Genomic DNA, 25989 nt, shown 5'->3' on the forward strand with positions numbered 1-25989 from the left:
GCGCGAGGCACGCTGCACGTCCGGCGCCGGTCCGCCGACATACCTCTTCCCATTCAACCGTTTTTGCAGCCCGCCAAGCATCTCCGCAACCTATCGCTGTCGTCGCCGCCGAAAGGCCACAGCTACCAAGATCGCCAAGGCGCTCGCTGCGTGAGCTGTCGCCCGCACACACTTCCGTCCACGGCGATTACAAGCCCGCCCCACCCGCCCAGCTCATCGTCACGCCGCCGCCTCTCGAATGCGAGCTACGAAACGCAGGAGGACGACGATGCAATGCTGCATCTCTCGGCGCCGCTGGCCGAGCGCAACGTACGACGCCTTTTTCTATCCGAGTCTCTACTGAGTGCTTTGCGTCCGTAGCCGCTCGAGTCGTACGACGTGACGTGGGTGCACGACGATGACGTGGCTGCGTGCATGGTGTGTCAGTCGTCCTTTGGCTTTTTCTTCCGCCGTCACCACTGCCGTGTACGACGCCCTGCGAATCGTGCATGGGGTTCACGGTGCCGCGTAGAGTTGTGGCAACGTCGTGTGCTCGCACTGCGCCAAGTCGCGGCGTCCCGTGTACGGACTCCTCCACGCCCACCGCGTTTGTGACGAGTGCGTCGTCAACGGCGTCTGGACCGACCCGCGCGACGTGCGCGCGGGAATTCAGCTGAAGAAGGAGGCCGCGCGCGACGAGCTATCGCGTGTCAAGCTCGGTGCGTTGCACGGGATGATAGCCCATCAGTGGACAGAATACACGTGTAGAACTCGACAGCGTGCGGTCGCGGCTGCACGAGCTCGATGCGTCTCCAGCCAATGCGCCGCCTCCAGGCCCGCCGCATTGAGGATACAAGCAACGCGCATCCTGTGGAGGGACGCGACGTTGCTTCAATCACTCCTCGTCCAAATGCAGCTGCAGCGGTCGTCGAGCAAATAGAACCGACGGGGCCACTACCGTACGAGATGACCGGTGTAAGTCGCGCAAGGACTAATGCCGCAGCAGTGCCGTAGAGACCATGCCGCCCTTGGCGTTCGGAACAATTGAAATGTGCGTTGGACTCGTCGACCTAATGACATTACACTCACGGGTATTATCCTCGTAGCGAACTTCCTGCGCCGCCACAACTGCCTCTGCAAAGCTCCATGATCTTGCTGCGCGACCACGACATGCTGGCGCGCCCCAGCGCCGTTGCTCGCTTCGTAAGAGGCCCGACGGCGCCACCTATATTCTTTAACTACCACTCCTGTATAGACGACGCGATCTTCGTCGTGCACGGGCGACTGCTGCTGCATTTCGTAAGGCGATCATCCAATTTGCTAAACTACAAGTGTATATGATATTGTCGTCTTTGACTATAATAGTACTATTTCCTAACGGTAGGGGCTTCTAAAATACGGGGGTCGTGGTTCAATGGTACAGCATCGTGCGCGGCCGCTTGGCGGACGACGGAAACACCCGCTCGTCGAGCAGTTGCTTCATCTCGTCGCGCGAGATGCGCGCGGTCGGGACGGGTTCACGGTCCACGGCAGCGTCGGCGACACCGACAATCTCGGGCGCATCGGCGAACGTGACGCAGCGGCGCTTGCGCTTCTTCCGCGGACGCTCGGTATTGACGTTTTGAAGACGGTAAAAGGCGAGGAGGCACTCTTGGCGGTAGTACTCGGTGATGCACTCTTCGTGGTAGTCGGCGTACCGCGACGAAAACTTGGCGGCCGTCGGCTCTTGAAACGCGATCGTGTACCGCGGCATCTCGTTCAAATGGCATAGCATCATGGTGGAGTGGTGCAAATTTGGAAATGACAAGATGCAGAGAGATTGAACCAGTCGATCGCGACACGCGCCACATGGCCGTGACACACGTCTTCGTTCCCAAGGTGTAGAATATCGCTGTCAGCGTTACGGACGACTTTGCCCGTTGCTCGCGACCGCCTGGGGACGACGAGCGTGACGGAACCTACTGACAAGATGGGATAAAACGCGTTTGACCGCCTCGCGTCCCACTCTTTCCGCGTCGTCGCGCATTTGACCCCGTTTTGCGCCGTGCGGCGCTCGATCCTGGATGCTCCTTGGTTTTTTAATGCGTACTGGCACATTTGGCAACCACCCACGAGCCACGAGCCGAGGGCCGCGGATGTTGTCCCCCGACAGAATCCTTGTGTGCGTACGCCTTTAGCTCACGGGTTTTATTACGTTGGTGGTGGGTTTTATTATCCAACGACTATGAACAGCATTGCACACGCGTGAGTCACCGTGCACATACACTGAGAAACCAAGCGGTTGGCCGTCATAGGGCGTGTGCTATGAAGTGCGGCGCTGAATTGCTCAAGGAGCGCCGAGCTGGAGCGCAGGGGTAGTTGGCTATATGTCTCCTTGCGGTCAGCGTGGGCTCGTGCAAGGCGCATTGCTTAGTGCGGAGGGTAATGGTTTCGGGGGTACATAGTCGGTACCCTGTCCAACGGCACATCTTGTCCAACCCGTTGGTTACCAGAGAACCAACGGCTGCGTCGAATGCACATGTCGATGTGGTAACACGCAGCAATGTCAGATTTGCGGTCGCTGGACGTTGGCTTCGATGGCACGTATCTGTCTGAGCGTAGGACTGGTCATCGATAGTACCGTAAGCGAACAATAGAAGGGACATTACGGCGCCTTTTCGAGCTGGTACGTCAAACGCCTTGCAGAGCTGTTGAGCCATTTTGAGCTGGCATTTTATGACCACGACGAGGAGGAGGATCGTGCATTCGTTGCACACTTGAGAAACGTCTTGAGCACCACACGCGGTGGCTCGTGCGTTTTCGCGACAGTTTAGCAGGGTGATTTGTGCTGGGCGCTACACCGGTTTGTTTGCGCGCTTTGGTTGGCTTCGAAGGACGTAATTGCGCACACCTGCCCGTGTAATACACCCTCGACGAATACTCGTGTAATGAGTCGATGTACAAGCAGGTGCACTGCGCGTCTGAGTCGAACACGATTGTAGCACGCCACGTCACCGCCTTTCTTTGTAGGATTCTGGCACGAACTGTGCTGCGTCATCCGACAGTTCGGATGCCAAGCATGGGCCTACAGCGCATCCTCGCTCGTTCCTGCTCGTCATCCGATTGCGGTCGACATGCCCACATGGGCGTTGTTGAAAAAAGCCGGGTTGTGTAGCGTCGCTGGTGCGATGCTTTTTCCTTTCAGTGCGATTCAGGTGAAGCGCGGTACTCTCCAAGGTGCTCTCTGCAACTTGATGCAAGTTCTGGGTGAATGTCCCGAACCACTTCTCACGCGGTGCCAACTGCTCTCCCACCGCCGTCCATTGGAAAATCTGAGTCTACAACATCTGCTCGCACCCAAGTGTGTATCGATGCAGCTCGGACCTGCCATAATACATATACTACCTCGTAGAGGTTATGAAAAAGATGCTCTTTAGCAATTATGTATTTCAAAAGGTAATCAACGCAAAACCTGTCACACTTAATACGGAATGACTAAACCCACGCCATTTATGTCGCAGCAAGCACAACGCCGTCCTTAGCAAACAGAGTGGTCCTCTGTGACGCATGCCCCCTACCACAACCTATTCTTACTTGAGAGCTGATGCAACGCGAGATGGGCTGGATCATGAATCTTCTACAACGCCACGACGCCCACGCCGTGTATACGTTGCGTGCGAATAGCCTGTGCGTCGATCCCATTCGTTTTCAGAGGGTTTGATAAAAATATCCGAGCACCAATCCTTCTCGGAGCACAGTCCCTTCCGCAGCATGTCCCGCAAGCAGAAGCGCAGCGTCGTGCAGTCGCAGCACGACCTCGAGGTACTTTAGTCCTAGCGACTGCATCTAACGCTATCTGCGTCAGGTTCGCCGCGCCAAGGAGGCCAAGGAAAGCTGCTCAAGAAGCGCGAACACGTACGCTCTACCTTCCACCACCACGACCCTCAACGCTGCTTGTTTTAGCGCATTGCCAAGCAAAAGAAGACGGTAGAGAAGAAGGTGTCGTCCAAGGTCGCTCGCCGCATCAAGGCACGCCAAGAGAAGGAAGGCATCAAGGACGAGGACGAGAACGCGATGGACGAAGCGTAAATAAGAGCGCGTTCATCATCAACTAAAAGTACTAACTACAACTACTACTACTCCATGCGATCCAAGCACTTGGCCATATACGTGTCCATGTCCTGAATCTCTTCTAATGTATCCTACAAGACGCCGTGAGAGACGAACACGTTGAGTCGGTGTACCTTGATGACAGCGTGGACGAGGTTGGTCCACTCGGCATTGAGCGACTACGGGTCGTTCGCGCAAATATAGAGAGAAGATCAACTCGTACCTTGAGGTGCTTCTCTTGCTTGCCAACCCCACGGAGGCACGCGGCGAGCGTCGCGGCTGAATTTCGGTCCACCGTGGGCTTGCGCTGCTTCTCGGCGATTGGCGCCGCCTCAAAGAAGTGGGCGCCAGCGCGCTGGTCGTCGACCGTGAGCTTGAGATCGTTCAAGACGACAACATTCTTGAGCGCTTGGGCGACATAGGGCCGGAGCAGCCGCATGTTGCTCACTGGGTTTTGGCTCACGACGAGCTCTTCGGCGTGCGACCCGAGGTGCGCTATCCACGGCAGCTGGTCCAGCGACGTGATCTGGTTGCAAGCGAGCTCGACGCGGCGCAGTGCCGCAAACGCGCGGAGGTACCCGCTTTGGGCCACCGCGCTCACGACGACCGCGATCGGAATGTACTTGAAGACGATCGAGGTCACGATGTTGTGGATCTTGGCGGACTCGAGCGCCTCGAGCGCATCGCCGTAGATATACAGCGTGCGCGCCTCTTCCGAGACTTCGACTTCGGAAAACCCAATTTGAATGGTGGGCGCGGGTGCTTTGGTGTGACTCGACGCATTGCGTTGCCACGGGTCAATGCCTTCTTGAACATCGAAGCGCTCTTCCCACTTTTTTCGCACGGCCGTAATGGCTCGAATACGCTGTGCTTCCTACGCCATTGTCAAAGAGGAGTGGGTGGTATTGGATATGCGTACTTGGTTCTCTTCGCGCTGCTGCTCCCTCCGCTTCTCGGTGGCCCGTTGCGTCATACTGAACGCATCGCGCCGCTCGTCGTCCGTCACGACTTTGAGATCGAGGTTGCGCAAGGACACAAAGTTCTGGATGAGCAGCGGGCGGTACTCGGCGCTGTCGGTGCTGTTGAAGAGGTTGCCATCGAGCCGGAGCTCCGTGAGCGCCGTGAGCTACGCCGTTGTATCAAGCTCTGTGCCTATCGATCGCTACTACCTGGAAGAGCGGGAGGATGCTGTCTTTCGTCTCGAGCCGGTTGTTGGAGAGGAAGAGGCGCTGGAGTGCGGGCAGTTTGCCCAGATGCGGGGAGATGAGTGCGATGGCATTTCGGCGCAAATTGAGTTCCGTCAGAAGCGAGAGGCCAGCAATGTTTTCAAGGACTCGGATTCGGTTGCCCGCGAGGTTGAGCACTCGGAGCTCGACCAGTCGATCGAGTGCGCTCATCACTTCAATCTCGTTGCTAATGGTACAACTTAATGACAAGAGTTTGCAGGCAACTTAGCTCGTACCTGTGGAGGTCGAGCACGTCGAGCTTGGAGAGGCATTCAAGGTGCTGGATGCGCTTGAGCTTGTTCTTGCCAAGCATAAGGACACGTAGATTCGGTACGACATGCAAGTGGTCGATCGACTAGAGCATGATGGTGCGTCGACGACAACTCAAAAGACGACTCTACCTCGATTTGGTTGTTGTACAAGTCGAGAAAAATGAGGCTCGGAAGGCCATGGAGGTTGTCGATGCTGTTGATGACGTTGTTTTGGAGGTTGAGCAGCCGCAGCATGTGCTCGCCCTCAAGGAGTGGAATCACCTACTGACGGGATACAGTATATCGACTATCATTGGCGTGTACCTTGAGCGAACGCCGGTCGAGATTGAGGCGCTCCGGGTCGCTTAGTCGCGCTTTCTGACTCCGGTACACGACGGGCACACCGGGAATGTCGGGCGTCTCGGCAAAGCAAATGTCGGCTTCGCCACTCTCGACCTTTTCGCTCGGCTGGAAAAGAGGACTTGGCGCGTGGTCTTGTGATGCGGACGGACGCAGGTCCTGCTTGAACGGCGACTTGGTGGCTTCAAACGCGGTTGGCCGCAGCTGCTTGGGCACTTGTTGCCGCGCAAAGTCGGCGCCAAAGGACGGTTTGCCTGGCACCTATGCTCGCTCGCATGGTGTCCATGGCCATGCACGACGAGATGTACGGTGGGGTTGGAGGCTGACGGATGGAGCTTCTCGTGCGCCGCACTACGTTGCATTGGTCATCATGCGGCTCGAGGAAGCGACTCTACCGCACGTAGCCTTTCAGCGACGAGAGTGACGGGTCCGATTCGCGGTTGTTCGAGTTGAGCTACAGGACGCGCGTGGCAGTGATCCTTGCCAAGGCAACAATACCTGGCCGGCAGTCGATGGTCGCTCCGGGAGATTGGCTGCGAGCGGCTTGATTGCAGTGGGTTCTGGTAGCGCCTTGGCGTCCCTCCACTAGCACGGGGTTCGATATCTGTTGCATGTTTCTCGACCAACGTACGGATCTGGACGTGCTCTTGTCAGCATTGAGCTTGCGCACCGAGGACTGGACGCGGGCGGTCGTCGGCTGCTGTGACGGGTCGTTGTTGGTGCTCCATTTGGGCACAGCGCCAAGATGCGCACTCGTGTTGGTGCCTCGCATGGCAGCGCCGCCTTGGGCGCGCTTGGTCGTTCTTGCTTCTACGGGCATGCATGAGCCAATGTCGGCCATGGCGTCGTACGCTTGACGTTCTCGAAAAAGTCGGGAAAGTGCGTCTCTGCCAGCGTGACCTTGTCGTTGAGGCGTGCAACGACGCTGGGTGCCGCCTACGATGGTGGCGTGAGCGCGCTGGCTGCCTGCATCACGCCGCTACGTGGGGCTTGGTCATGGCTGCGGGTGCTCCGCCAGACAGGCGTCGCGCTGTGATCTTGCTGAAGAGGCCAATGGCCTTGGCGTTCGACGACGCCGACGCGCTTGGCGCGGCCAGCAAGGCAGAGTTCGGCGTCCCTTGCATGGACCGCGGCCGAATCTTTCGGCGTCTGTTCCAGGCTCAATGTTCCGCCCAATACAAGCAGCAAGGGCACGTGACCCTTCGACCTGAAACCGTATCGCGTCTTTGTAGCCGACATACAAATCCAGTATACATTCCAATCGGAGGATAGTGCACTGCAACCACTGCACGCCACCGCGTCTTCGCGCACAAGCTCCATCAATACACTGTCGCGTTTGCCGATCTACGAGTAGTGGTATGTCTTCCTTCTCTTGTGGGATTGCGATGGCTGCAGAGTTGACCCATTCCGCTTTCTACTTTTATAAGCGGCAGTCGCTTTAACCTGCCAGTTACAAGACGACACGTACGGCGACAAAGCGATCGACGATGGCCCGCGTCGCTAGCATCTCGATTTGGCTGGCGCCACTCTGCTGCTGCCTCGCTGGCGTCGCCTACGCCACGTGCCCTGCGCCCAATGACACGGCGACGTGGATGGCGCATCCGTCGACGGACCAGCGGTTCACGCCCCGCGACGGTCCAACCTTGACAAGTGCAACGTGCGCTCATGCTGGCGTAGGCCATGCCAGCACTGTCTTTCAAGGAAAGCTCTGGGTCATTGGCGGGCAGTCGGCACCGTACACGACGCGACGCTTGATTCGTACAACGCGGCGGTCGGACATTTGGACGTCGGTGGACGGCGACGTGTGGTCGCAGGTCATTGACGAGTCGCCCTTTCCTCGCCGGTTTGGCCACTCGCTCACTGTCTTTCCCGAGCCGTCGCTGAGTGGCCAGCCGATTCTCGTGCTCCTCGGCGGCTACGTGCCGACGCCAGCCAACGACATTTGGTACTCGCTCGACGGCGGTAGGCACTTGTTGTTGCCATTGGCGTGAACGCTCCCGCGTCGCCTAGTCGCGTGGTCCCAAGTCAGCTACAACGTGCCATGGTCGCCTCGCGGGTGGCACTGCGCAATTACCCTCAATAGCCTCTTCTATGTCATGGGCGGGAGCCCGCTCAATAACGACGTGTGGTACACGAGCTCCGTGGTTGGCGGTGTGCAGTCGCTCGAATAAGAAGGGAAAGGCGACCATGGGATCCACTGTTTAGGCAACTGGAAGAAGCTACCGAGTGTGCCATGGAGCCCTCGCGCGGGCCACGCCTGCGTGACGCACTCGATTCGGAATGCAACGCTCGGCGACGAGTCCGCCCAAGACGTCGGTGTTCTTCTCGGTGGCTGGGGCGCCGACACGGAGATGCTCAACGACGTCTACCGCATCGACATTTCGCGTGCGACTCTCCATCTAGAGCACCTTTCGGCACATGCGAACATGCACACTAGAGACGTGGGTGCAAGCAACGCCAGCCGCGGAATGGCCCGTCCGTGCCTTCACGTCGCTGATCTCGCTCCACGCCAGCACACCGTCCGACTACCTCTTTGGCCCGCGACTTTGGCTCCTGGGAGGCGGCCGCATTGGCCACGGCATCTGGCCCATGCACACGTACTCGGACGTATGGCAGAGCCGCGACGGGGGTACCTAGCGTCCTCCCCTATTTGCGATGGTTTTGCCCGTTGTGCTTAGTCACATGGCTTCCGATCAGCTCGGATGCGCTCGGCCAGTCGACAGCTGGCTGGTGTCAAGTGCTTATCGATGGCGCGTACACGTGCCTCGGCAAGTGGGGCCACACGGGTATATGTCAATCCTCTACATTTTTGAATCCAAGACACATACGATCTCTAGCTCTGGTGACGAGCCGCAACGTTCCAAACGTCAACGTCTGCGGCTTCAACTGCCGGTCCGAGTCGAACGCCACCAACCTCAACGGCAGCGTGATTCCGCAGTGTGATCCCAAGTCGACGCCGTCCGGCGCTACGGTCTCGACGACCATCGTCAACGGCATCTACCACATGAGCTCGTCGTTCGCCGACGGCTGCGGCGTCTGCACAACCGCGCGGTACTACCCAGTGACGACGCTACCGACGATCGTCGTCCTCGGCGGGTCCACGGGCGGCGACAAGGTGGCCGACGTCTTCCGCTCCACCGACTTTTGTGTGTGCTTTCACACGTCGTTCGTCCTCATGGAGGCTCATGCTTTGTGTCTAGTTTTGTGCGAAAAGAACGGGCAGGTGTGCAGCAACCAAGGCTCGTGCGTCACGGGCGGCGTCTGCATGTGCGACCCGCTCTGGGGCGGCGAGTACTGCGACCAGCTCCTTCCGCCCAGTGCAGGGAACTACCATTCGCTTTCGGTTCTACTCGTCGCAGCCGTGTGCACCATCTCGATGGGCATGTCGTAGACCATGCGAACCAAGGTTGTTTATTCCCTTGACGTAAAGAGACCCTCTTCCCTTGACGTAGCTTCGACGTTCGGTTCGTCTAATGACGACAGGGTGGGGCCCCGAGTCAGCAGCAAATAGCAAAGCCCTTGCGAGCAGGCGCGACGGGAGGTGGAGGCGCAACGATAGCAGCCGTCGCCATACCGCGGGAAAGAATATCGAGGAAGATCGCAAGGCAAATATCCGGATGTATGCCGTATGTCCGGATAAAACGACTTGGTGGTGGCGTGCACTTTCTTTAGAGCAGACATAGAGCATGGGTCGTGGCGGCAGCAACAACAAGCGCATCGTGGGGCTCCTCGTCGGCGCCGGCGGCCTCCTCTCGTTCTCGATGCCGTTCCTCATCGTGCAGAGCAAGAAGGACCAGAACACGATGAGCATGGAAGGCCCGCTCTCGACGTCGCAGATCCGCCGCGGCGTGTACATGAACACGGGCTCCAAGGACATTGGCCGCGACCCGGATTGGGACCTTACGACCAACTCGTACAAGGGTGCGCTCTTACATATGGCAATAGACTCGGCTAAGTTCTTGGATGCGATTAGGCCGGCGCACGGCGTACCCGCCCCGCGACGAGGCCAGTACGACCGACGCCTAGCGTTGTTGCTGTACACTAGTGTATTGTACGTATTGGCTACTCTGCTACTGGTCTTTGCTGTACAAGGCGTGGGCGGGCGCCTCGACACCACGCGCATAGAGCCGACCCACGATGGAGTTTTCGATCGCTTGCATCTACAGCCGGTCGTCTGAGGATATGCGAATGGATGGCACGTCGTCGTTGTACCGTCAGATTGAGCATCGACTCGCCGCTCTTGTCGAGCTGCTCGGTACGAATCGTGAGCATGCCTGCACGTAGCAGCGTGAGAAGGACGATGCAGATGCAAGTCGCACCGTTGGAGTTGCCAAAGAGCACATCGGTCGAGTAGCGGTCGCCGACCATGACGAGCTCGTGCGGCGCCACTTGGAGCTCCGACGTCAGCGCTTCGATGCCGTTGGGTTTCTGTGTTTATCGCGTTAAGCGGCGCGAGAATCGACATATTGATCGATGGCACAGACCTTGGTGCCGTGGCACAGCACCTTCATGCGCAGGCTGTCTTCGGTCTCGCTGGCGTGCGTAAAGGCCGGCGCATCGTCGCTCGAGCCGGCCGAATTGGAGAAAATGAGCACGCGATCATAGCCAAAGACCGATTGGCAGTCGTTCACCGCGTCCTATAGTGCTTGTGCGTGGGCGAGATACGAAGAGAGCAGACGTACCTGCACACGCGGGACAATCTCGCGCTTGTACGGCACGGTAAGCGTATTGTCCTTGTCGAAGACGACGCCCTTGAAGCCGAGCGCGTGGAGCTTGGCGAACGGGATGTCATTAATGTCTATGCCGACGCATAAACAACTGGCGTATACGAGAGCGCACCCTTGACCGAAAGGTGGGGTACGAGCAGCTTGGGCGACTTGAGCACCGCCGAGACGAACTGCGTCACGCCCGTCAGATTGAGGCCTTTCACCATCGCAGCGACTTTGCACTTTCCAGGCCAGCCCACGCTGCCTGCACGCTCATTGGCTCATTCTAGCCAATCTCCGAGCGCGCATTGCGATCCACCAGACAAGGAGGACCTTGCATGTGAGTTTTCCACCGCTAGAAGGATGCATCTCAACGACGAAGCCATGGCTACAACGATCAAAATGTACGTTGAAACGTGTATAAAAACTATCCGTCGTCGACGATGGACGCGTCACGGGAGCGCGTCGTCGTCCGACCCGTAGGCGGGGTCGTCGTTCTCGATGGCACCGTGGACGTCCAATGCTGCGTGTGCGCCGCTTCGATCGTCTTCGTCGACCACCGATACATCTGCGTTTGCTTCTGGTCGGGTGTTTTCAAGCGCCTTGGCATCGCGATGCACCTTGCGCCGAAACGAGCGCATGCCAATGGCCACGCCAATGTTGAAAGCCACGTTGAGGCCGACGTAGACACCGATGGTCACGTTCGTTGACTGCGGTCCTTTCTCGAGAAATACAAAGCTAAACGCGACGAGGTAGTAGACGTAGCGGATCGCGACGGACGGCCAGAGCACGCTGTTCATGCAGAGTTTTTCCATCTTGGTGGGCACGGTCGGACGGGCCACGTGCTTGTGCTTCTTGCGCACGCAGAGCCACAGGCCAATGAGGAACGAGCACATGGTCACATTGAGACCATCGAGCAGGACAAAGCCGACGTAGACGAGCGAGACGTCGCCGTACCACGCCATGTAGAAGCCCAGCACGAGGAGCAGGAGCAGCGCGTAGCCAGCGCCCGCGCGGCTCATGGCAAACATGATGCAGCGGTTGGACATGTGGTCTTTCGTCGCGCGGAGCGTCGCGCAAACGTACGCGATGTACAAGACCGTGTTGTCCACGCACGACATGAGCAGCGCGCCGAGGACGCCAAAGGTCGCTGGCGAGCCGTCAAAGGGGTACGTCACGTACAGTAGCAGCACGTCCGCGAAGAAGGCGACGATGCCTCCGATGGTGGCCATGATGAGGCACGGGCCCCACATGACCAGGTCGACCATGTTGCCTTTCTATTTGTGAAGTGGGCGGCGGGACCGCCGTGCCAGGAACAAGAATCCTGCAGATCGTAACGTCGCCAACGTCCAATCCAGAGCGTTGACGATGAGAAAGGTGGGTTTGTCTATTTGAAACGTCGTTATGGCGACGCTGTGCACATGGCTCGGATGCCGGCCTCGGCCGCCTTGATGATGTGCACCCATTGATGCTGCACGTGGCGCTCAAACGCCCTTTGCTTGGCCGCGAGCGTCGGCAGCGTGTGCAGCGACAGCGCGGTCGACCACACGTCGTCTTCCAGCGGCAGTGCAACGCCGTCTTTCGTGTGGAGCTGCTCGGCCGTGTAGTAGTTTTGATACAAAATGACGCCAGGCGCGAGCTGCGTCACGACAATCCTACAGCGTGCCGTGAGGGGATGACGTCGCGTCCGTCACGGGTGCATACCAGGCTTGGGCGTCGCAAATGTACTTGCCGACGGGGTACTTTTCGTCCTCGAGGATGTTTTGGCCCACGATGATGGACCGGTGCCCGGGCTCTGTAAACTGGCGTCGAAGGAAGTGCAGTGGGTTGGCCGACCACTCCTGCGTCCGGCTGTACCGCCCCGAGTCGTTCAAAAACTACATGCAACCGTAATGCTCATGATGCGGTGTGCATCTCTTATCGTACCTGCGTATCGAGGTCTTCCTTGGCAATGTTGGCGACCGAGACACGGTCGCTGATGTACATGCGGTGCAAGGCGTGCGTGATGCTCTCCAAGCTCGTGTGCATGATGGTCTGGTGGCGCTGGAAGAGCCGGTAGCGTCCGGCGTCGTCCCAGGATATGTGCAAGTCCATATAGTCCGCATGCTCGGTCGCGTGAAGCGGCGCGGTCGGAAAGGCACACTCGTCCAAGACGGCGTTTGTGTGGTGGAGCATGTGGTTGGTCATCCACTCAAAGCCAAGCCGGCGCGACTCGTCGCTCTTGAAGAGGCAAATGTTGCGCCACGTGGCAGCGTTCGCGTTCGGGAAGCGCTGGACGCTCGACATGGCCGAGACCCACGACGTCATGGCGCGGAGGAGCTCGCGGTGCTTGTGTAGCTTGGTCTTCAAGCTCGCATTGCAGGCTTGCGACGCATCGGCGGCATCGCGGAGCGCCATGGCCACCTCGCGCCATGGTAGCTGGCAGTCCTGTCGCGATGGTCCGCGCTTCTTGGGACCTTGGAGGCGGGCAATGTGTGCTTGGAGCGCAGCGGCCTCCTTCTGCAAGTGCTGCAGCTCGAGCACTTTGGACCGGCGGTAGTCGCGGATGCGCTGGCGGTGGAGTTTGCGCCGGAGGTACTCGGGGTCGGCGCTGCGCTCGAGCTCGTCCTTGACGTCGTAGAGGATCTCGCGGCTCGAGTAGGCCGCGAGCTCGGACGCGCCCTCGTCGTCGTTGATGGTCACGAAGCGCATCCCAGAAAGGGCAAACTGGCACCTTTTGGTGCATATTATTTAAATACAATGGCATGCACCGTCGCATCGCCATGCCGCATACAAAAACGAAGCTAAAGTGCGTGTCACCACTGTATTTTTATTGCATTACAATTAAAATGCTGTCGCCCGTCCAGCATCATCATCATCATCATCATCTTTCCTCTTCATCGGCATGTGATCAAAATGGCGCCTGGTCGGGCTCGATGTCTCTACCATCGACTACTACACATTGGGCGGACTGCAAATCATGGCCGAAGGACCGGTACCCGGTAGACGCGGATGTCCCGAGCCTAATCGTAGCGCAATCGCTTGCGAAGGCTCCAAGATCCAAGTAGCCACGTGGGTGTACCACCATGCCTCAAATGCAATTGAGTGCGTACGTGCTGGCCCTACTCTTATCTGTGTCGTCGTTATTATAGTTCTCGGGCGATTGTACGTTCACACAGAACTTATTGCGTGTACTAGTACCTCGTGTACCCGCTACGAGCCGTACGCCCAAACACGCAGTAGCTGACCACCTTGTCAGGCCGAGAGAGCCGAGACAACCAGTGCGGCGAGGCTCATCGGAAGAGCGAGTGCACCAAACACAAAACATTACCAGAATCGAGGAAATAGTAAAGCCACATTGACTTGCAACGAGTGCTGCAAATGGGGCCAACCTACTGCCCTCCACACGAGCGATCGCAACGTTGCAACCTCAGGATTTTTGCCGCATTTTATCATTTGAAAGCCCCGCGCCTCCTCCTACTGGTACAGTTGCAGTGTACCGACACGAGAGTACGCCATGTCCAATGCACTGGTTGATCAACGCTGCGCCCCAGCTTTCTGGAATCTCAAACAACACCACCACCGAGCAGCGCACTTTCTCTCACTTGCCGTGCGCACGAGCCAAGTACACTCTACCCTCTCGCCCTCACAGACGAATAACACGCCATAACAACCACAACCCTTGCTGTTGCACTCCCAGCAACATCACCAGCAGCAACGAGATGCTTTTTGTCATCCTCCGCGCGCAAGTTCCCGCCATCATTATCATCATCATACATCGTGTTCGCGTGTTATCAAAGCAGCGACAACAATCTCAAAGACTTTGCATACATAGCGCTACGCTTGAATGCGTGGGTCTTGGCAGGGGCTGGGGACTTGGTCGTTGGGAGCGAGCTGTGCAGGAAGAGATCCATTCCGTCGTTGGCCCCACTCGAGTTCCCGCCAAATACACTAATTGAAACCGGTTTTTGGACGGGATCGGCCCCAGCCAATGCAGCTCTGCGCGTCGGCCTTTATTAGATGACACTACGTTAGTGCACTCACGTTGCTAGTATGGGGAAGGCGCACAGAGGCATTATTCTCATGTGGGACCGTGTCCTTGGCATCGCATCGCGCACTAGAAATGGTGTGCACACTATTTCGTCTGATGAAATAAATGCCATCGTTTTGGCCAATGGCATCGCGCCAAGATAACTGGCCACGGGCCAATTGCTACGTGGTTGGAGTCGCTGCCAAGTTTCTATTGCTTTTTTTGCTTCATCAAACCATGGCCGCCAACCTCAACATCTCCAAGAAGCGCAAGTTCGTCGCTGACGGTGTCTTCTTCGCCGAACTCAACGAGCTCCTCCAGCGCGAGCTCGCTGAGGATGGTTACTCGGGCGTCGAAGTCCGCGTCACGCCGGTCCGCACGGAAGTCATCATCCGCGCCACGCGCACGCAGGAAGTCCTCGGCGAGAAGGGCCAGCGCATCCGCGAATTGACCTCGGTCGTCCAGAAGCGTTTCAACTTCGCCGATGGCGCCGTCGAGCTCTACGCCGAGCGCGTCGCCAACCGCGGCCTCTGCGCCCAGGCCCAGGCCGAGTCGCTTAAGTTCAAGCTCCTCGGCGGCCTCGCCGTGCGCCGCGCCGCCATGGGTGTCCTCCGCTTCGTCATGGAGTCGGGCGCCAAGGGCTGCGAAGTCATTGTCTCGGGCAAGCTGCGTGCCCAGCGTGCCAAGGCCATGAAGTTCAAGGAGGGCTACATGGTCAAGACCGGTAACGCCAACCTCGAGTACGTCGACACGGCCGTCCGCCACGTCCTCATGCGCCAGGGTGTCCTCGGTGTCAAGGTCAACATCATGTTGCCGCACGACCCCACGGGCCGCATGGGCCCCAAGCGCCAGTTGGACGATGTCGTCACCATCTTGGAACCCAAGGAGGAAGTCTACCGCCCGTACGTCGAGCCCACGCCCGAGACGCTCGCTGCCCAGCAGTAAGCGATCCCGCCACGTCGTTAAGACACGAAGCAAAAAAGACTTGTTGGTTGCTATGTTTCACTCCATGCATTTCCACCACCCGCACCCAAGAGCTGCAGTAGCGTGTTGTAGTACACCTCGAGTGTCGTCGAGGTCCTTGGCGGGCGTGCCAACCGACCAGAGTCTGTGGCCATACTCCGAGACCTGGCGCTGAGCTAAACCACGCAATTGCTTGCAAGACTCCTTGGTGTCGGGCGTGGTTGGGAGCACTCTAGCGTCAAGGTGCGCCCAAGTGGTATAACAGGCAGACTGGGCCATCGTCGATGAAGACTGATGCTCATTGTGCTTGCCGTCAAGTCAATCCAAGGCGCAAGCAATATAAAGTATATTATGAGGTGGCATACACAGGAAGCGGAGTTACTTGAGGTTGGCATACTTGGACTTCTTGCCCTTGGCCGGCGCGCCGCCCTTCTTGAACTTCTTGGCCTTGCTCTCGTCCTTGGCGTCGGCGCTCTCGTTGGCCTCGCGCTTCTTGGCCATCTTCTTGGGGTTCTTGACTGAGACGCCCTTGGCCGTCGGGTCCTTCTTCTCGTTGAGGGCCGCGGCCCAGTCCGCGTCGTCGCCGCGCACCGCGTACTGGTTCAAATTGAGCGTATCGAGGAGCTCCTTCTGCTTGAGCTTCTTGAGCGCCTGGTCTTTCGCGTCCGCGAGGTCTTCCTCGAGCGTGAGCGTCGTCGGGGCCATCGTCGCGACCTCGGTCGGCGCCGCGATCGTCTCCTCGACCTCAGCCTCGAGGATGCCGTTGAACGCAGTCGCAAACTTGCGCACGCTCTTGTTGAAGAGCGCGAGGAGCTGGTTCGAGGGCACGTTGAGCTCCGAGACGAGCGTGTCGACGCTCTGGTGCTGGAGGCCGATGCTCATGAGGATCCGCGCTGGAGGTACGAGAGCGTCGTCTCCGGGAGGCGGTTCAAAAAGTACAAGCGCGCGACCGACGGGATCAAGTCGACAATCATGTGGTAGTCGACCATGTTCTTGGCGTAGCTCTGGAGGCGCTTGATATCAAACGGCGTCAACGAGACCTGGAGGTCGTTGGACGAAATCAGACCCGACGACACGCGGAGGAGGTTCGCGGCGTCTTCCGACTTGGTCTTGGCGTCCGAGAGGAGGCTGAGCGCCAGCGTCGGCGGGAGCGACCGGAACTCGTACGAGAGGAGCGCCATGAAGCGCTTGCGCGCATCGCCGACAAACTCGTCGAGCCAGCCGGTCGACGGCGACGCCGGGAGGTCGTCGCACTTGAGCGCGTTGAGCATGATCGCCGTGTGCTCGCCCGTGAGCGCGTTCGCCGTCTGGCGAATGTACACAGAGCGGAAGCCCGCGCGCGACCAGAACGTGTAGAGCGGCAACGTCAAGCCAAACGACGTGCCAAACCAGTGGAGACGCTCGGCCGGGCGGTCCGTGAGCGGGAGGAGGAGCGGCGGCAGCGCCTTCCGGGGCTTGACCTTTTCCTTGAGGAGGTTGCCTTCGTCGTCCGAGTTGTCGTCGTCGTCGTCCTTCTTGGACTTCTTGGACTTCTTCTCGGCTTCGTCGTCGGACGCGTCCAAGTCGCCGCTGGCGAGTTCGCCTTGGTAGTACTTGGTGAGGAGCTCGATCGCGCGCGACCCGTAGCCCATGTTGGTGACATCTGGGTGCGTCGCAATGCGAACGACGCGGGCGCCCGAGAGACCTGCAAACTCGTTGTCTTGGAACTGCTGCGCGACCGTCCACGGGATCAAGTCGCCGCTCGCCCGCTGGCCGCGCGAGAGCTGGGCGGCCACCGACTCTTTCGAGATCTCGCCTTCGAGCGCGATTTGCACGACGCAGAGGACGTCCGGGAGCTGCCCGGCGTTGCCCTGGCCCTCGGCTTGGGGGCCGAGGAGCACAAAGATGTGGTGCGCCGGCGCGTCCGAGAGCAATTGCAGGTCGTTCGGCTGGTTCTTATAGTGCGACGCGACGTAGAGCGACATGAGGCGCTGCAGAAAGTTCTCCGAGAGCTTGTGGTACGAGAAGAGCGAGTCGCGGTCGACGTAGTAGAGTTCGCACTCGCGCGGGTGCGGCGTGCCGCCCATGATGCGCTGGGGCGTGCTCCCGCAGTCGAGGCAGAGCAGGTTGTTGAGCCACTTTTCGACCGCGTCGTTTTGCGCGTACCGGATTGGAATCTCGAGCGTGACTTCGCGGAGGACGCGGCCGCCACCGGCAGCGGTCTGCGGCGCCGCCATGTGCTGATGGGCGGCCGCGCTCGCGGCCTGCCAGCGCTCTTCGTGGAGCTTGCGCTCACCCTTGCGCGTCTTGTTGTCGCCGTGGATCGACGACATGGCGTGCTGGGCCGCCATGCCCGCCGAGCCCTGCTGCTCGCGGAGCTTCTGGATGAGCTTGAGCGAGAGCGACCGACCGGTCCCTTCGTAGCCGTTGATCGTCGACGACATGAAGACGAGGTACGGTCCGAGGAGGTTCTTGACGACCGGGAGCGGGATCGCGGCCGCCTCGTCAATCGCGAGGAGCTCGGCCTGCGCGAGCTTTTCGTGGTGGTGCGGCTGGATGTACTGGATCGTCTGGCGGTGTTCGCGGAAGATGTTGACGCGGACGACCGCGCGATTGAACTCGGGGTTAGTGCTCTGGATGATCTCGTAGTCGAGGTGCTCCTTGTACTTGAGCGCGTCAAAGCCCTTGAAGACGAAGTCAAAGACCGTGCCGAGGTTCTCCGGCGACGGCGCCGTCACAAAGATGTTGCTGTAGCCGTACGCGACGGCCGCGGCGAGCGACATACCCAGCGCCGCCGACTTGCCGCGACCACGACCGGCCGTCAGCGTCACGGTCGAGCGCAGCGTCTTTTCCGAAATGGCTTCGGCAAACGTGAGAATCGCCTTGGCCTGGTCGAGCGTCTTGGCCTGCGCGACGAGCGACCCGACGGGCTGCGTGTCCTTGAGCGACTCCTTGAGGTCCGCGAGCTCGCGCATGTCGGGCGTGAGGTCGTCTTCGACCGGCGGCAGCGCTTCAATGTTGCGCGCGTGCTTGGAGATCGGGAGCACGTTGAGCTCGTCGTCGAGGACGAGGCACTTGTCGCAGCCCGAGAGCGAGAGGATGAAGCGCTCGTTGAAGCGCGCGACGACGTCCTGGTGGGCCTCCGTGCGGAAGCGCGAGTGCACGTCCATGGACATGGTGTAAAGCTTCTTGAGCGACGACATGGTGCGGAGGAGGAGCACGACGACGCCGCCGCCCTCGACCGTCTCGATCGTGCGCGCGAGGATGTTGGGCGTGACGGCCTCAAAGTCCTGGAGCACGCACATGCCATAGGTCTGGCCAAGGATCTTCTGCGTCTCCTTGTAGTAGCACCACCGAATGTCCGTGGACGAGATGAAGAGCTCGAACGGGTCTTCCGTGTTGCTGTCGTAGAGGCCGCGCGACATTTGCTTCTTGATCTGCTTCATGCGCTTCTGCTTGTGCGTCGAGAAGCCGAGCTCCTTCTTGTAGCACCAGAGCACTTTCGGGCGGGCCTTGACCACGGTCTTGGAGAGGATGTAGTGGAGGTTCACCACCTGGTCCTTGCCATGGTCGCCGACGAGCACGATGAAGCTGCGGTGGTTCGTCTTGACGCAGTTCTCGAGCAGCGTACGGACGCGCGCGTCCACCTTCTTCTTGACCATGATGATCTTAGTCGGCAAATGGCAGGTTCAACCACCAACCAAGCGCCACGACAGACTAAGTGCGTTTACCACTCGATTAAGTGCGGTATCTTGTGGCTGGTCGCATTGGCGCCAAGTCGACGACTGGCGACGTGGCGAGGCTGCCACGTGGAGGCGCGAGCTGACAAGCGACGAGAGATGCCAGCAGTGTATCTGTCTAAGGCTCAATAGGCCATAGGCCGTGGACCAATTCTGGCTCATGTGCAAAGTGCCAAGTCGATGGCCGAGACAACATTTGCAAGGTGGCTACCGACGACAGCACTGGACAGCATCTCGATTGGCAGCGGTGGACCCTTCTGTACAAGTACGAACAGTGGTTAAAGGACGTAGCAGAAGAGACACTGGTACGGTTGCCCGTGTAGCTCTGCTTGGCGCAGATTTAGAGTTTTTTAGGGTCTTGGCCGCACTTGAGGGTGGGTGGTGGACCATCGCATGCGTGGTGCCTCTGTTTAAGGACTTGATTCGACTTTCATTCGACTGTAGTCGCCGACAGGAAGCTCTGTGTGCAATCCATTGTACTAGGCACCGACGCGTCATGGGCTTGCTGCGGTCAAGGAAGTTCCTTCGAACTACCCAAGGGAATTCCCTGTCGTATCCGGTACCCGCTTGCTTTATCCGGATACGCTCGGTAACCGTGGCCCGTTGGAGCGAAATGTGGAGCGTGCGCCTGCGGTCGCCGGCCAAGAGCTCAGTGCTGCGAATCGACAGCGCTAGCTCGCTCCAGGCCTTCCGAGGTACGAAGCTACATGGCTTCTCGCTGGACCATGGGCTTATGCGAGCGCGCAGAGCAAGCGCTGACCGCGCTGGGCCTCGCGGTCTCGGATGGCTACACATGTACGTCGACCTCTCCTGCACGGGCATGATGAGCACTCCATGGCCTAGTCAAAGGTGGCTTTCCGCCTAAGGAATTGCACGTCGAGGGTGATGCGCCAATGACCAACGTCGTCCAGAACAACGACACGGTGCTCATCGAGCCAGCTCTTGCGGCGGCGCGGCCCGGGCCTGCAACGCGGAGCATGACCCCAAAGATGGCTCCAAAGACGGCGCCAAAGGCACCCCCCGCTCCGCCACGACGGACGACGACCATTGCTGCGAAGAAGGCGAAGCGGGTGCCAAAGCCCAAGTTTACAGGCCACGGGCATGTCCTCGGGTCGACGGTACAGGACGACGACGCGGAGAGCGATGCGCCTATCGAGCCGTCGCCTCTGCCCAAGCGCCGCAAGATGATCCAGCTCGGGAGCAAAGAAGATGTGGGTGAAAAGCTCGTCCACGCGGTGAGCAGCCATCGCGGAGCGTCGACGACCGATAAATTTTTGCGCTCGGCGACAAAGTCGGCCGTCAATCACCAGTACGAGATGACGTTGGCGAACGCACGGCTCCACGCAGCGCTCGCGGGTGCCTACTCGATGCAGACGCTGACGCCCAACGCACTCGGCGTGGCGCAGATGCGCGTTCGGTTCCTCGAGCGTGCGCGCACGTGGCGCGACGAGCAACTCGACCTCTTGCAGCCCACCGAGCTCACGTCCATTCTCAAGTACGTGCTTCTCTCGGGCGGCGAGACGGGTCGCGAGATGCTCAAGCCCTTCAACATGGCCCAGTGTTCGCCACGGTAGCGAGAAATGAGGTTTCGAAGCTCTCATTTGATGTTGGAGATAGTGTCTTTTGGAGCCTTGCACGACTGAGTGACGGCGACGTGGCCGCGGCGCTGGAAAAGCTGCTCCCGAACGAAGATTGGTCGTTCCTTGGCACGCGGACGCGGTAGGTTCATGTCTATGGAAACCACTGACCAGTGGACGATCCGATCAAACGATAGCACGCTGAGTGCCAAGGCCCTCGAAGCGCAGGTGCACATTTTGATCCTCGCAAGCTCAACGCTCTCGTCTGTAGACGCACTCACAGCACTATCGCACCGAAGTGCGTGACGAAGAGCCTCCGCTGCCGACGGCGGATTCCGACGTGCCAGTCGTCAGCGAGATGGAGACCCCTCGCGTCGACCGAGCAAGTATGCGAAGCGTCGCGGCCAAGGCTGCGTTGGCGCGGCTCCGAGCTGCAGAGCCTGTCGCACCCATGCGTGCTCCAGAGATCAGCGATGGTGCTGCGGAGGATGTTGGTGATGACGACGTCTCCACGGTCGTCTGCGATGCCTGTCAAAAGGCCCGGATCGTCCCCGCCGATAAGAGCCAGATCGTCGGACTGGACGAGTGTGGCGACTGGACGTGCGCCCGCGTAGACCTCTCGAAGAAATGAAGTTTGTCGTGCTCATGCAACGCTGTAGCTTGCCGCCATCGGTCGAGGCGACGGCTGTGCCATGGTCGACGACGAAGTGCTTTCCATCGTCACCGACGCAACGATTGGCGCGTGTTTGATCCAGATCGGCGTGCGGACACGCGCCGAGCTCGCCAGCGCGGCGGCCGAAACCCTCTTTTCGTCATGGCGGACGGCGTGCCGTGGCCACCTCATGGATCTCGACCGTCTCGAGTGCTTCATCGAGCAGGTGACTAGCTTGCCGGTGTCGCTGCAGAATCGATCCTTTTGCTTGCGTAGGCACGCGACGAAGAGCTCGATGCGATGGTCCAGAACATTGTGGGCGACAGCGACGTGTACGATGCGCTTGTGGCGCGTAAACTCGCGACGCCCCACGACGTGATGCTGACGCCTGCCGATGTCATCCTACGCGACGTGCGCTCGGCGCTACAAGCAGCAGCAGTGTCGCTCGACACGATCCAGCAGTGGAAGCTTGCGTGCGCGTCGGCGGTCGAGCAACACCCGTGGCTCGACGACTGGCGCAGCATTTGAGTCCACTCAACGCCAGTTTTTGAGTTTGATGATGCACCGTCCTACTTCCTTTCTGGCCGAGTGCTGAGATGGTGTCAATGTCCAATTGGAGATCGGTGCGTCAAGAGGTCACACGAGGCTTCCATGTGAGTAGAAGGCGTCGATTTGTACGCGTTGTTGAGGTTCGCAGGTCGACGATCCAAAATGATCTGGGAGGGATAACGTTACACTCGTATCCGGAATTCCTACCACCTGTCCGGATACTAAGAACTAGGGCCGCGGCGGCCGTCTTCTTTGGTTCAAACGCGACATGACAAAGCCAAAATTATTATTACATGCTATAATAAAATGACACTTCACTCTACACAATATTCGACCTTTCGCTCCTTACCAGTGTAGACCGTTATTAATAAAATATTGTCTGCTTTGGATACAATAATGTCATAAAAATTAGGTATTCACACTCTCGATCTCGATTACCACACAGCGAGTTGTCGAGTCAACATCCATGCCAATCCGTGTGATGCGATCGCGAACGCATCTTTTTGACCGCATGTCTACCAAGGACATCCTCGGTCATCTCCCTCCTGAAGGCCAGCGCTTATTTAAGGCCAAGTCGACGCCGCTACACGCACAGCACTTAGCGTGTGGGCAGGAAAGGAAAGGAAATGCGCGGTCATGTCGCTGGGCCCAAGCGTGGTGCTGGAGACGTCCGAATCCGCATCCGAGGGGCGTGCCCCCTCCTGTCGGAATTTCTCATCAACGTTCGCGAGCCATCGCGAATATGGTTTGGCCAAGGCACATCCTCGCGAAGCCCGTATTCTTTCGGCGAGCATGGCAGGAAAGACATGAGCAGCATTTCCACGCATGGAACTTGCTTCCTCCATGACCGGTACACGTCGATCTTAACCCTCCAAGAACGGAAATCGTTTTCATCGTTCACGTAATCCAAGGCGCGCCGCATCCGCGGTCTCCTGTTCGACCGTATCAACATATCTACGAGCTAGTGATTCGTACGAATACGAATCGTAAAAGACAATATGTCGATGGCCTGAATGACAACTGGAGCAGCGTGCAAGGTGACGATCTTCGTGAGTTTCTTCCGCGTCCTGATTGGCTGTAGCCATGCTTTTCGTCATGAGTCGGCGGATCATGACACGGGATTTTGGCCAATCGCAGGCCGCGTGAAAAATCCGGTACGGATAATGGTATCCGGATCGAAGAGGATCTCACGGTTGCGCAGTGGCATTGCGAATTCGCCTTCGACCCCTCACCTTCCTCAGCATGGCTCTCTCGGACGTTGGTCTCTACGGCTTGGCCGTCATGGGCCAGAACTTTGCGCTCAACATGGCGTCGCACGGCTTCTCGGTCTCGGTCTGCAACCGGTCGCCGGACAAGGTCGACACGACGGTCCAGCGCGCCAAGGACGAGGGCAACCTCCCGCTCGTGGGCCACAAGGACGTCAAGGACTTCGTGCTCTCGATCGCGCGCCCGCGCAAGATCATCCTCCTCGTCATGGCTGGCAAGCCCGTCGATGACACGATCGCCGCGATCGCCCAGCACTGCGAAGAAGGCGACATCATTGTCGACGGCGGCAACGAGTGGTACCCCAACTCGCTCCGCCGCGCCAAGGAGCTCGAGCCCAAGGGCATCCACTTTGTCGGCATGGGCATCTCGGGCGGCGAAGAAGGCGCTCGCAAGGGCCCGTCGCTCATGCCTGGCGGCCCGCGCGCGGCCTTTGACGCGCTTGAGCCGATCCTCGTCAAGTGCGCGGCCCAAGTCGACGACGGTGCGTGCACGACGTACCTCGGCGAAATTGGCTCGGGCAACTACGTCAAGATGGTCCACAACGGTATCGAGTACGGTGACATGCAGTTGATCGCCGAGGCCTACGATGTCTTGAAGATCGCCGGTGGCTTGACCAACGCCGAGCTCGGCCAGGTCTTCACGGAGTGGAACTCGGGCGAGCTCGAGTCGTACTTGATTGAAATCACGGCCGCCATCTTCAAGAAGAAGGACGACCTTGCCGGTGCCAACAAGGACGACTACCTCGTCGATAAGATCTTGGATAAGACTGGCATGAAGGGCACGGGCCGCTGGGTTGTGCAGGAAGCCGCCGAGCGCTCGGTGGCGGCCCCCACGATCACGGCGTCGCTCGATGCTCGCTACCTCAGCGGCCTCAAGGAGCAGCGCGTGCACGCCTCCAAGATCCTCAACGGCCCCACGGAGATCCCGTCGGTCGACAAGCAGCAGCTCATTGACGATGTGCGCCAGGCGCTTTACGCGTCCAAGATCTGCAGCTACGCGCAGGGCCTCAACTTGATCCGTGAAGCCGGTGTCCAGAACGGCTGGAAGATCGACTTGGGCGAGTGCGCCCGCATCTGGAAGGGCGGCTGCATCATCCGCGCGGCGTTCCTCGACCGCATCAAGGCTGCGTACATCAAGGACCCGTCGCTCGACAGCCTCTTGATCGACGCCGACTTTGCCAACGAGCTCAACGCCCGCCACTTTTCGTGGCGCCGCGTCGTGTCGCTCGCGGTCGCCAGCGGCATCCCGACGCCCAGCTTTTCGGGCTCGCTCAGCTACTTTGACATGTACCGCCGCGCCAACCTCCCGGCCAACCTGACGCAGGCGCAGCGCGACTTTTTCGGCGGCCACAGCTACAACCGCACGGACCGCGAAGGTGTCTTCCACTGCGAGTGGACGGATGCCCACCACAGCATTGGCAACGTCGCCGAGCGCAACCGCGGTAACTTGTAAATACAAGCGTCCGATTCGATGTGTACACGTCGTCCTGTCTCTTGATACTGCGAACGGTGCACGACGCGAGAAGCTCGAGGGAGCACCATCCCACTTTTTGGTCGCGTGGCAGCTCAATGCAGCCCATCATATTGTGTGTCTTGTTCCGCACACAAATTTCGGTCAGCCGTGGGCGCAATGACTATGATAGCATCAAGGGTCCTTCGTAGCAACGTCGCAGATGCAAGCAGCTATACCCAGCTTCATCGGGATCTCCACGCATGGGTCCAACCATTGGCCAAACGATGGCCTTCCTGTCATCACTCGCCGACGATCCGACCGGTCCATGGCGCTGGAACCTTCGCACTGTGCTACAAGTCTGCTACAAGCCATAGCGTAGGAACCCGCAACCAGAAAAGAAGAGCCAGCTGAGCTGGCCAAGGGCGCTGCATCAGTGTACAGCTTCGTCTCTCGTTGGCAGTTCACTCAGCCGTGAATCTTGTGCACCGCGAGAAGATCGGTCGCCCCAGCCCTATCATTGGCTCGCAGCAGCCAATCACAACGCGACCAGACGAATGAGCGGGCAGAGCGCCGGAGCGACGAGCGCCCTGCCAAGCAGCACGCTCGCAGACTCGTTGGAGCAGCTTCGAGCCGCCGTGTTGGCAGCTGCGCATGAAACCGCCCAGTGCGGCACCAGCGTCCCGTGGTACAGACCCACGTACGCGGTCGAGAACGGCTCCGACGTCGTCGCGTACACGTCGATCTCCGCCATGGACGCCTACGCGCACAAGTCGGCGGAAGAGCTGCGCTACGAAGACTACCTCCAGCGCAAAGACATGAAGGCAGCACGAGCACAGGCCGCGATCGTGCCCGCACCGCCCGCGGAGGAGCCATCGAAAACGAGTCCGCCGGCCGATAAGTCTCAACTGGTTACCAGTACCCCCACATCGTTCGGTTCGTTTGGAGCAGCTCGACCCGAGACCGCGTTTGAAGCGGGCACGAAAACGAACCTAGCGCCAGCACCAGCAAACACTTTTTCAGTTGGCGGGGCCCACAGCGTTACCTTTGGAGCCTCCCCAACACGCGATTCGACCTTTGGCTCTGGGAAGCCGCCGTCGACGGCACAGTCATCTGGTTTCTCGTTTGGAAGCGCGACCAAAGCTGCATCAGGCTCCCCGTTTGGTGCTCCATCGTCGACCACGCCTGGATTTG

The 25989-nt window shown here is 59.1% G+C and overlaps 14 protein-coding genes across 14 annotated transcripts; 8 read left to right on the top strand and 6 right to left on the bottom strand.

Annotated features, from left to right (window-relative positions):
- Positions 1-488: 488 nt before the first annotated feature.
- SPRG_08551 (hypothetical protein) lies at positions 489-827 on the top strand (the record flags this gene model as incomplete). Its single annotated transcript, XM_012347792.1, is given in 3 exon segments — positions 489-500; positions 512-698; positions 748-827. The coding sequence occupies 3 exon segments, from the start codon at positions 489-491 to the stop codon at positions 825-827; spliced, it is 279 nt and encodes a 92-aa protein (XP_012203182.1).
- A 477-nt stretch (positions 828-1304) lies between these two features.
- SPRG_08552 (hypothetical protein) lies at positions 1305-1768 on the bottom strand. Its single transcript, XM_012347793.1, has one exon. It carries the CDS (start codon positions 1754-1756, stop codon positions 1391-1393), a length of 366 nt encoding a protein of 121 aa, XP_012203183.1. The 5' UTR covers positions 1757-1768; the 3' UTR covers positions 1305-1390.
- Positions 1769-3729: 1961 nt separating this feature from the next.
- Positions 3730-4047, top strand: SPRG_08553 (hypothetical protein; the record flags this gene model as incomplete). The annotated part of the gene is made up of 3 exons (XM_012347794.1): positions 3730-3780; positions 3853-3873; positions 3922-4047. 3 exons carry the CDS (start codon positions 3730-3732, stop codon positions 4045-4047), a joined length of 198 nt encoding a protein of 65 aa, XP_012203184.1.
- Positions 4028-6981, bottom strand: SPRG_08554 (hypothetical protein). The gene is made up of 14 exons (XM_012347795.1): positions 6889-6981; positions 6757-6841; positions 6537-6715; positions 6404-6490; positions 6301-6359; positions 6214-6256; positions 5870-6166; positions 5696-5827; positions 5531-5649; positions 5238-5481; positions 4988-5194; positions 4292-4942; positions 4203-4247; positions 4028-4160 (listed from the first exon to the last, which is right to left on the bottom strand). Exons 1-14 carry the CDS (start codon positions 6901-6903, stop codon positions 4095-4097), a joined length of 2229 nt encoding a protein of 742 aa, XP_012203185.1. The 5' UTR covers positions 6904-6981; the 3' UTR covers positions 4028-4094.
- A 411-nt stretch (positions 6982-7392) lies between these two features.
- SPRG_08555 (hypothetical protein) lies at positions 7393-9337 on the top strand (the record flags this gene model as incomplete). The annotated part of the gene is made up of 8 exons (XM_012347796.1): positions 7393-7540; positions 7583-7867; positions 7916-8056; positions 8111-8290; positions 8343-8534; positions 8584-8691; positions 8743-9051; positions 9106-9337. The coding sequence occupies 8 exons, from the start codon at positions 7393-7395 to the stop codon at positions 9294-9296; spliced, it is 1554 nt and encodes a 517-aa protein (XP_012203186.1). The 3' UTR covers positions 9297-9337.
- Positions 9338-9577: 240 nt separating this feature from the next.
- On the top strand, positions 9578-9978 carry SPRG_08556 (hypothetical protein). The gene is made up of 2 exons (XM_012347797.1): positions 9578-9826; positions 9879-9978. The coding sequence occupies exons 1-2, from the start codon at positions 9592-9594 to the stop codon at positions 9929-9931; spliced, it is 288 nt and encodes a 95-aa protein (XP_012203187.1). The 5' UTR covers positions 9578-9591; the 3' UTR covers positions 9932-9978.
- SPRG_08557 (HAD superfamily phosphatase) lies at positions 9976-10838 on the bottom strand (the record flags this gene model as incomplete). The annotated part of the gene is made up of 6 exons (XM_012347798.1): positions 9976-10065; positions 10118-10179; positions 10225-10333; positions 10390-10542; positions 10588-10703; positions 10745-10838. The coding sequence occupies 6 exons, from the start codon at positions 10836-10838 to the stop codon at positions 9976-9978; spliced, it is 624 nt and encodes a 207-aa protein (XP_012203188.1).
- Positions 10839-10998: 160 nt separating this feature from the next.
- On the bottom strand, positions 10999-11889 carry SPRG_08558 (hypothetical protein). Its single transcript, XM_012347799.1, has one exon. The coding sequence runs from the start codon at positions 11877-11879 to the stop codon at positions 11064-11066; it is 816 nt and encodes a 271-aa protein (XP_012203189.1). The 5' UTR covers positions 11880-11889; the 3' UTR covers positions 10999-11063.
- Positions 11890-11987: 98 nt separating this feature from the next.
- On the bottom strand, positions 11988-13318 carry SPRG_08559 (hypothetical protein). The gene is made up of 3 exons (XM_012347800.1): positions 12538-13318; positions 12316-12488; positions 11988-12266 (listed from the first exon to the last, which is right to left on the bottom strand). The coding sequence occupies exons 1-3, from the start codon at positions 13300-13302 to the stop codon at positions 12014-12016; spliced, it is 1191 nt and encodes a 396-aa protein (XP_012203190.1). The 5' UTR covers positions 13303-13318; the 3' UTR covers positions 11988-12013.
- Positions 13319-14825: 1507 nt separating this feature from the next.
- Positions 14826-15618, top strand: SPRG_08560 (40S ribosomal protein). The gene has a single exon (XM_012347801.1). It carries the CDS (start codon positions 14858-14860, stop codon positions 15563-15565), a length of 708 nt encoding a protein of 235 aa, XP_012203191.1. The 5' UTR covers positions 14826-14857; the 3' UTR covers positions 15566-15618.
- Positions 15619-15961: 343 nt separating this feature from the next.
- On the bottom strand, positions 15962-19224 carry SPRG_08561 (hypothetical protein; the record flags this gene model as incomplete). Its single annotated transcript, XM_012347802.1, has 2 exons — positions 15962-16460; positions 16487-19224. 2 exons carry the CDS (start codon positions 19222-19224, stop codon positions 15962-15964), a joined length of 3237 nt encoding a protein of 1078 aa, XP_012203192.1.
- A 684-nt stretch (positions 19225-19908) lies between these two features.
- On the top strand, positions 19909-22108 carry SPRG_08562 (hypothetical protein). Its single transcript, XM_012347803.1, has 8 exons — positions 19909-19997; positions 20050-20097; positions 20146-20872; positions 20920-21021; positions 21077-21107; positions 21151-21489; positions 21539-21757; positions 21808-22108. The coding sequence occupies exons 1-8, from the start codon at positions 19916-19918 to the stop codon at positions 22057-22059; spliced, it is 1800 nt and encodes a 599-aa protein (XP_012203193.1). The 5' UTR covers positions 19909-19915; the 3' UTR covers positions 22060-22108.
- A 1184-nt stretch (positions 22109-23292) lies between these two features.
- On the top strand, positions 23293-24828 carry SPRG_08563 (6-phosphogluconate dehydrogenase). The gene has a single exon (XM_012347804.1). It carries the CDS (start codon positions 23323-23325, stop codon positions 24796-24798), a length of 1476 nt encoding a protein of 491 aa, XP_012203194.1. The 5' UTR covers positions 23293-23322; the 3' UTR covers positions 24799-24828.
- Positions 24829-25352: 524 nt separating this feature from the next.
- Positions 25353-25768, top strand: SPRG_08564 (hypothetical protein; the record flags this gene model as incomplete). The annotated part of the gene is made up of 2 exons (XM_012347805.1): positions 25353-25696; positions 25747-25768. The coding sequence occupies 2 exons, from the start codon at positions 25353-25355 to the stop codon at positions 25766-25768; spliced, it is 366 nt and encodes a 121-aa protein (XP_012203195.1).
- Positions 25769-25989: the final 221 nt, after the last annotated feature.

Source organism: Saprolegnia parasitica, assembly GCF_000151545.1.
Source record: "Saprolegnia parasitica CBS 223.65 unplaced genomic scaffold supercont2.38, whole genome shotgun sequence".
NCBI lineage: Eukaryota > Oomycota > Saprolegniomycetes > Saprolegniales > Saprolegniaceae > Saprolegnia > Saprolegnia parasitica.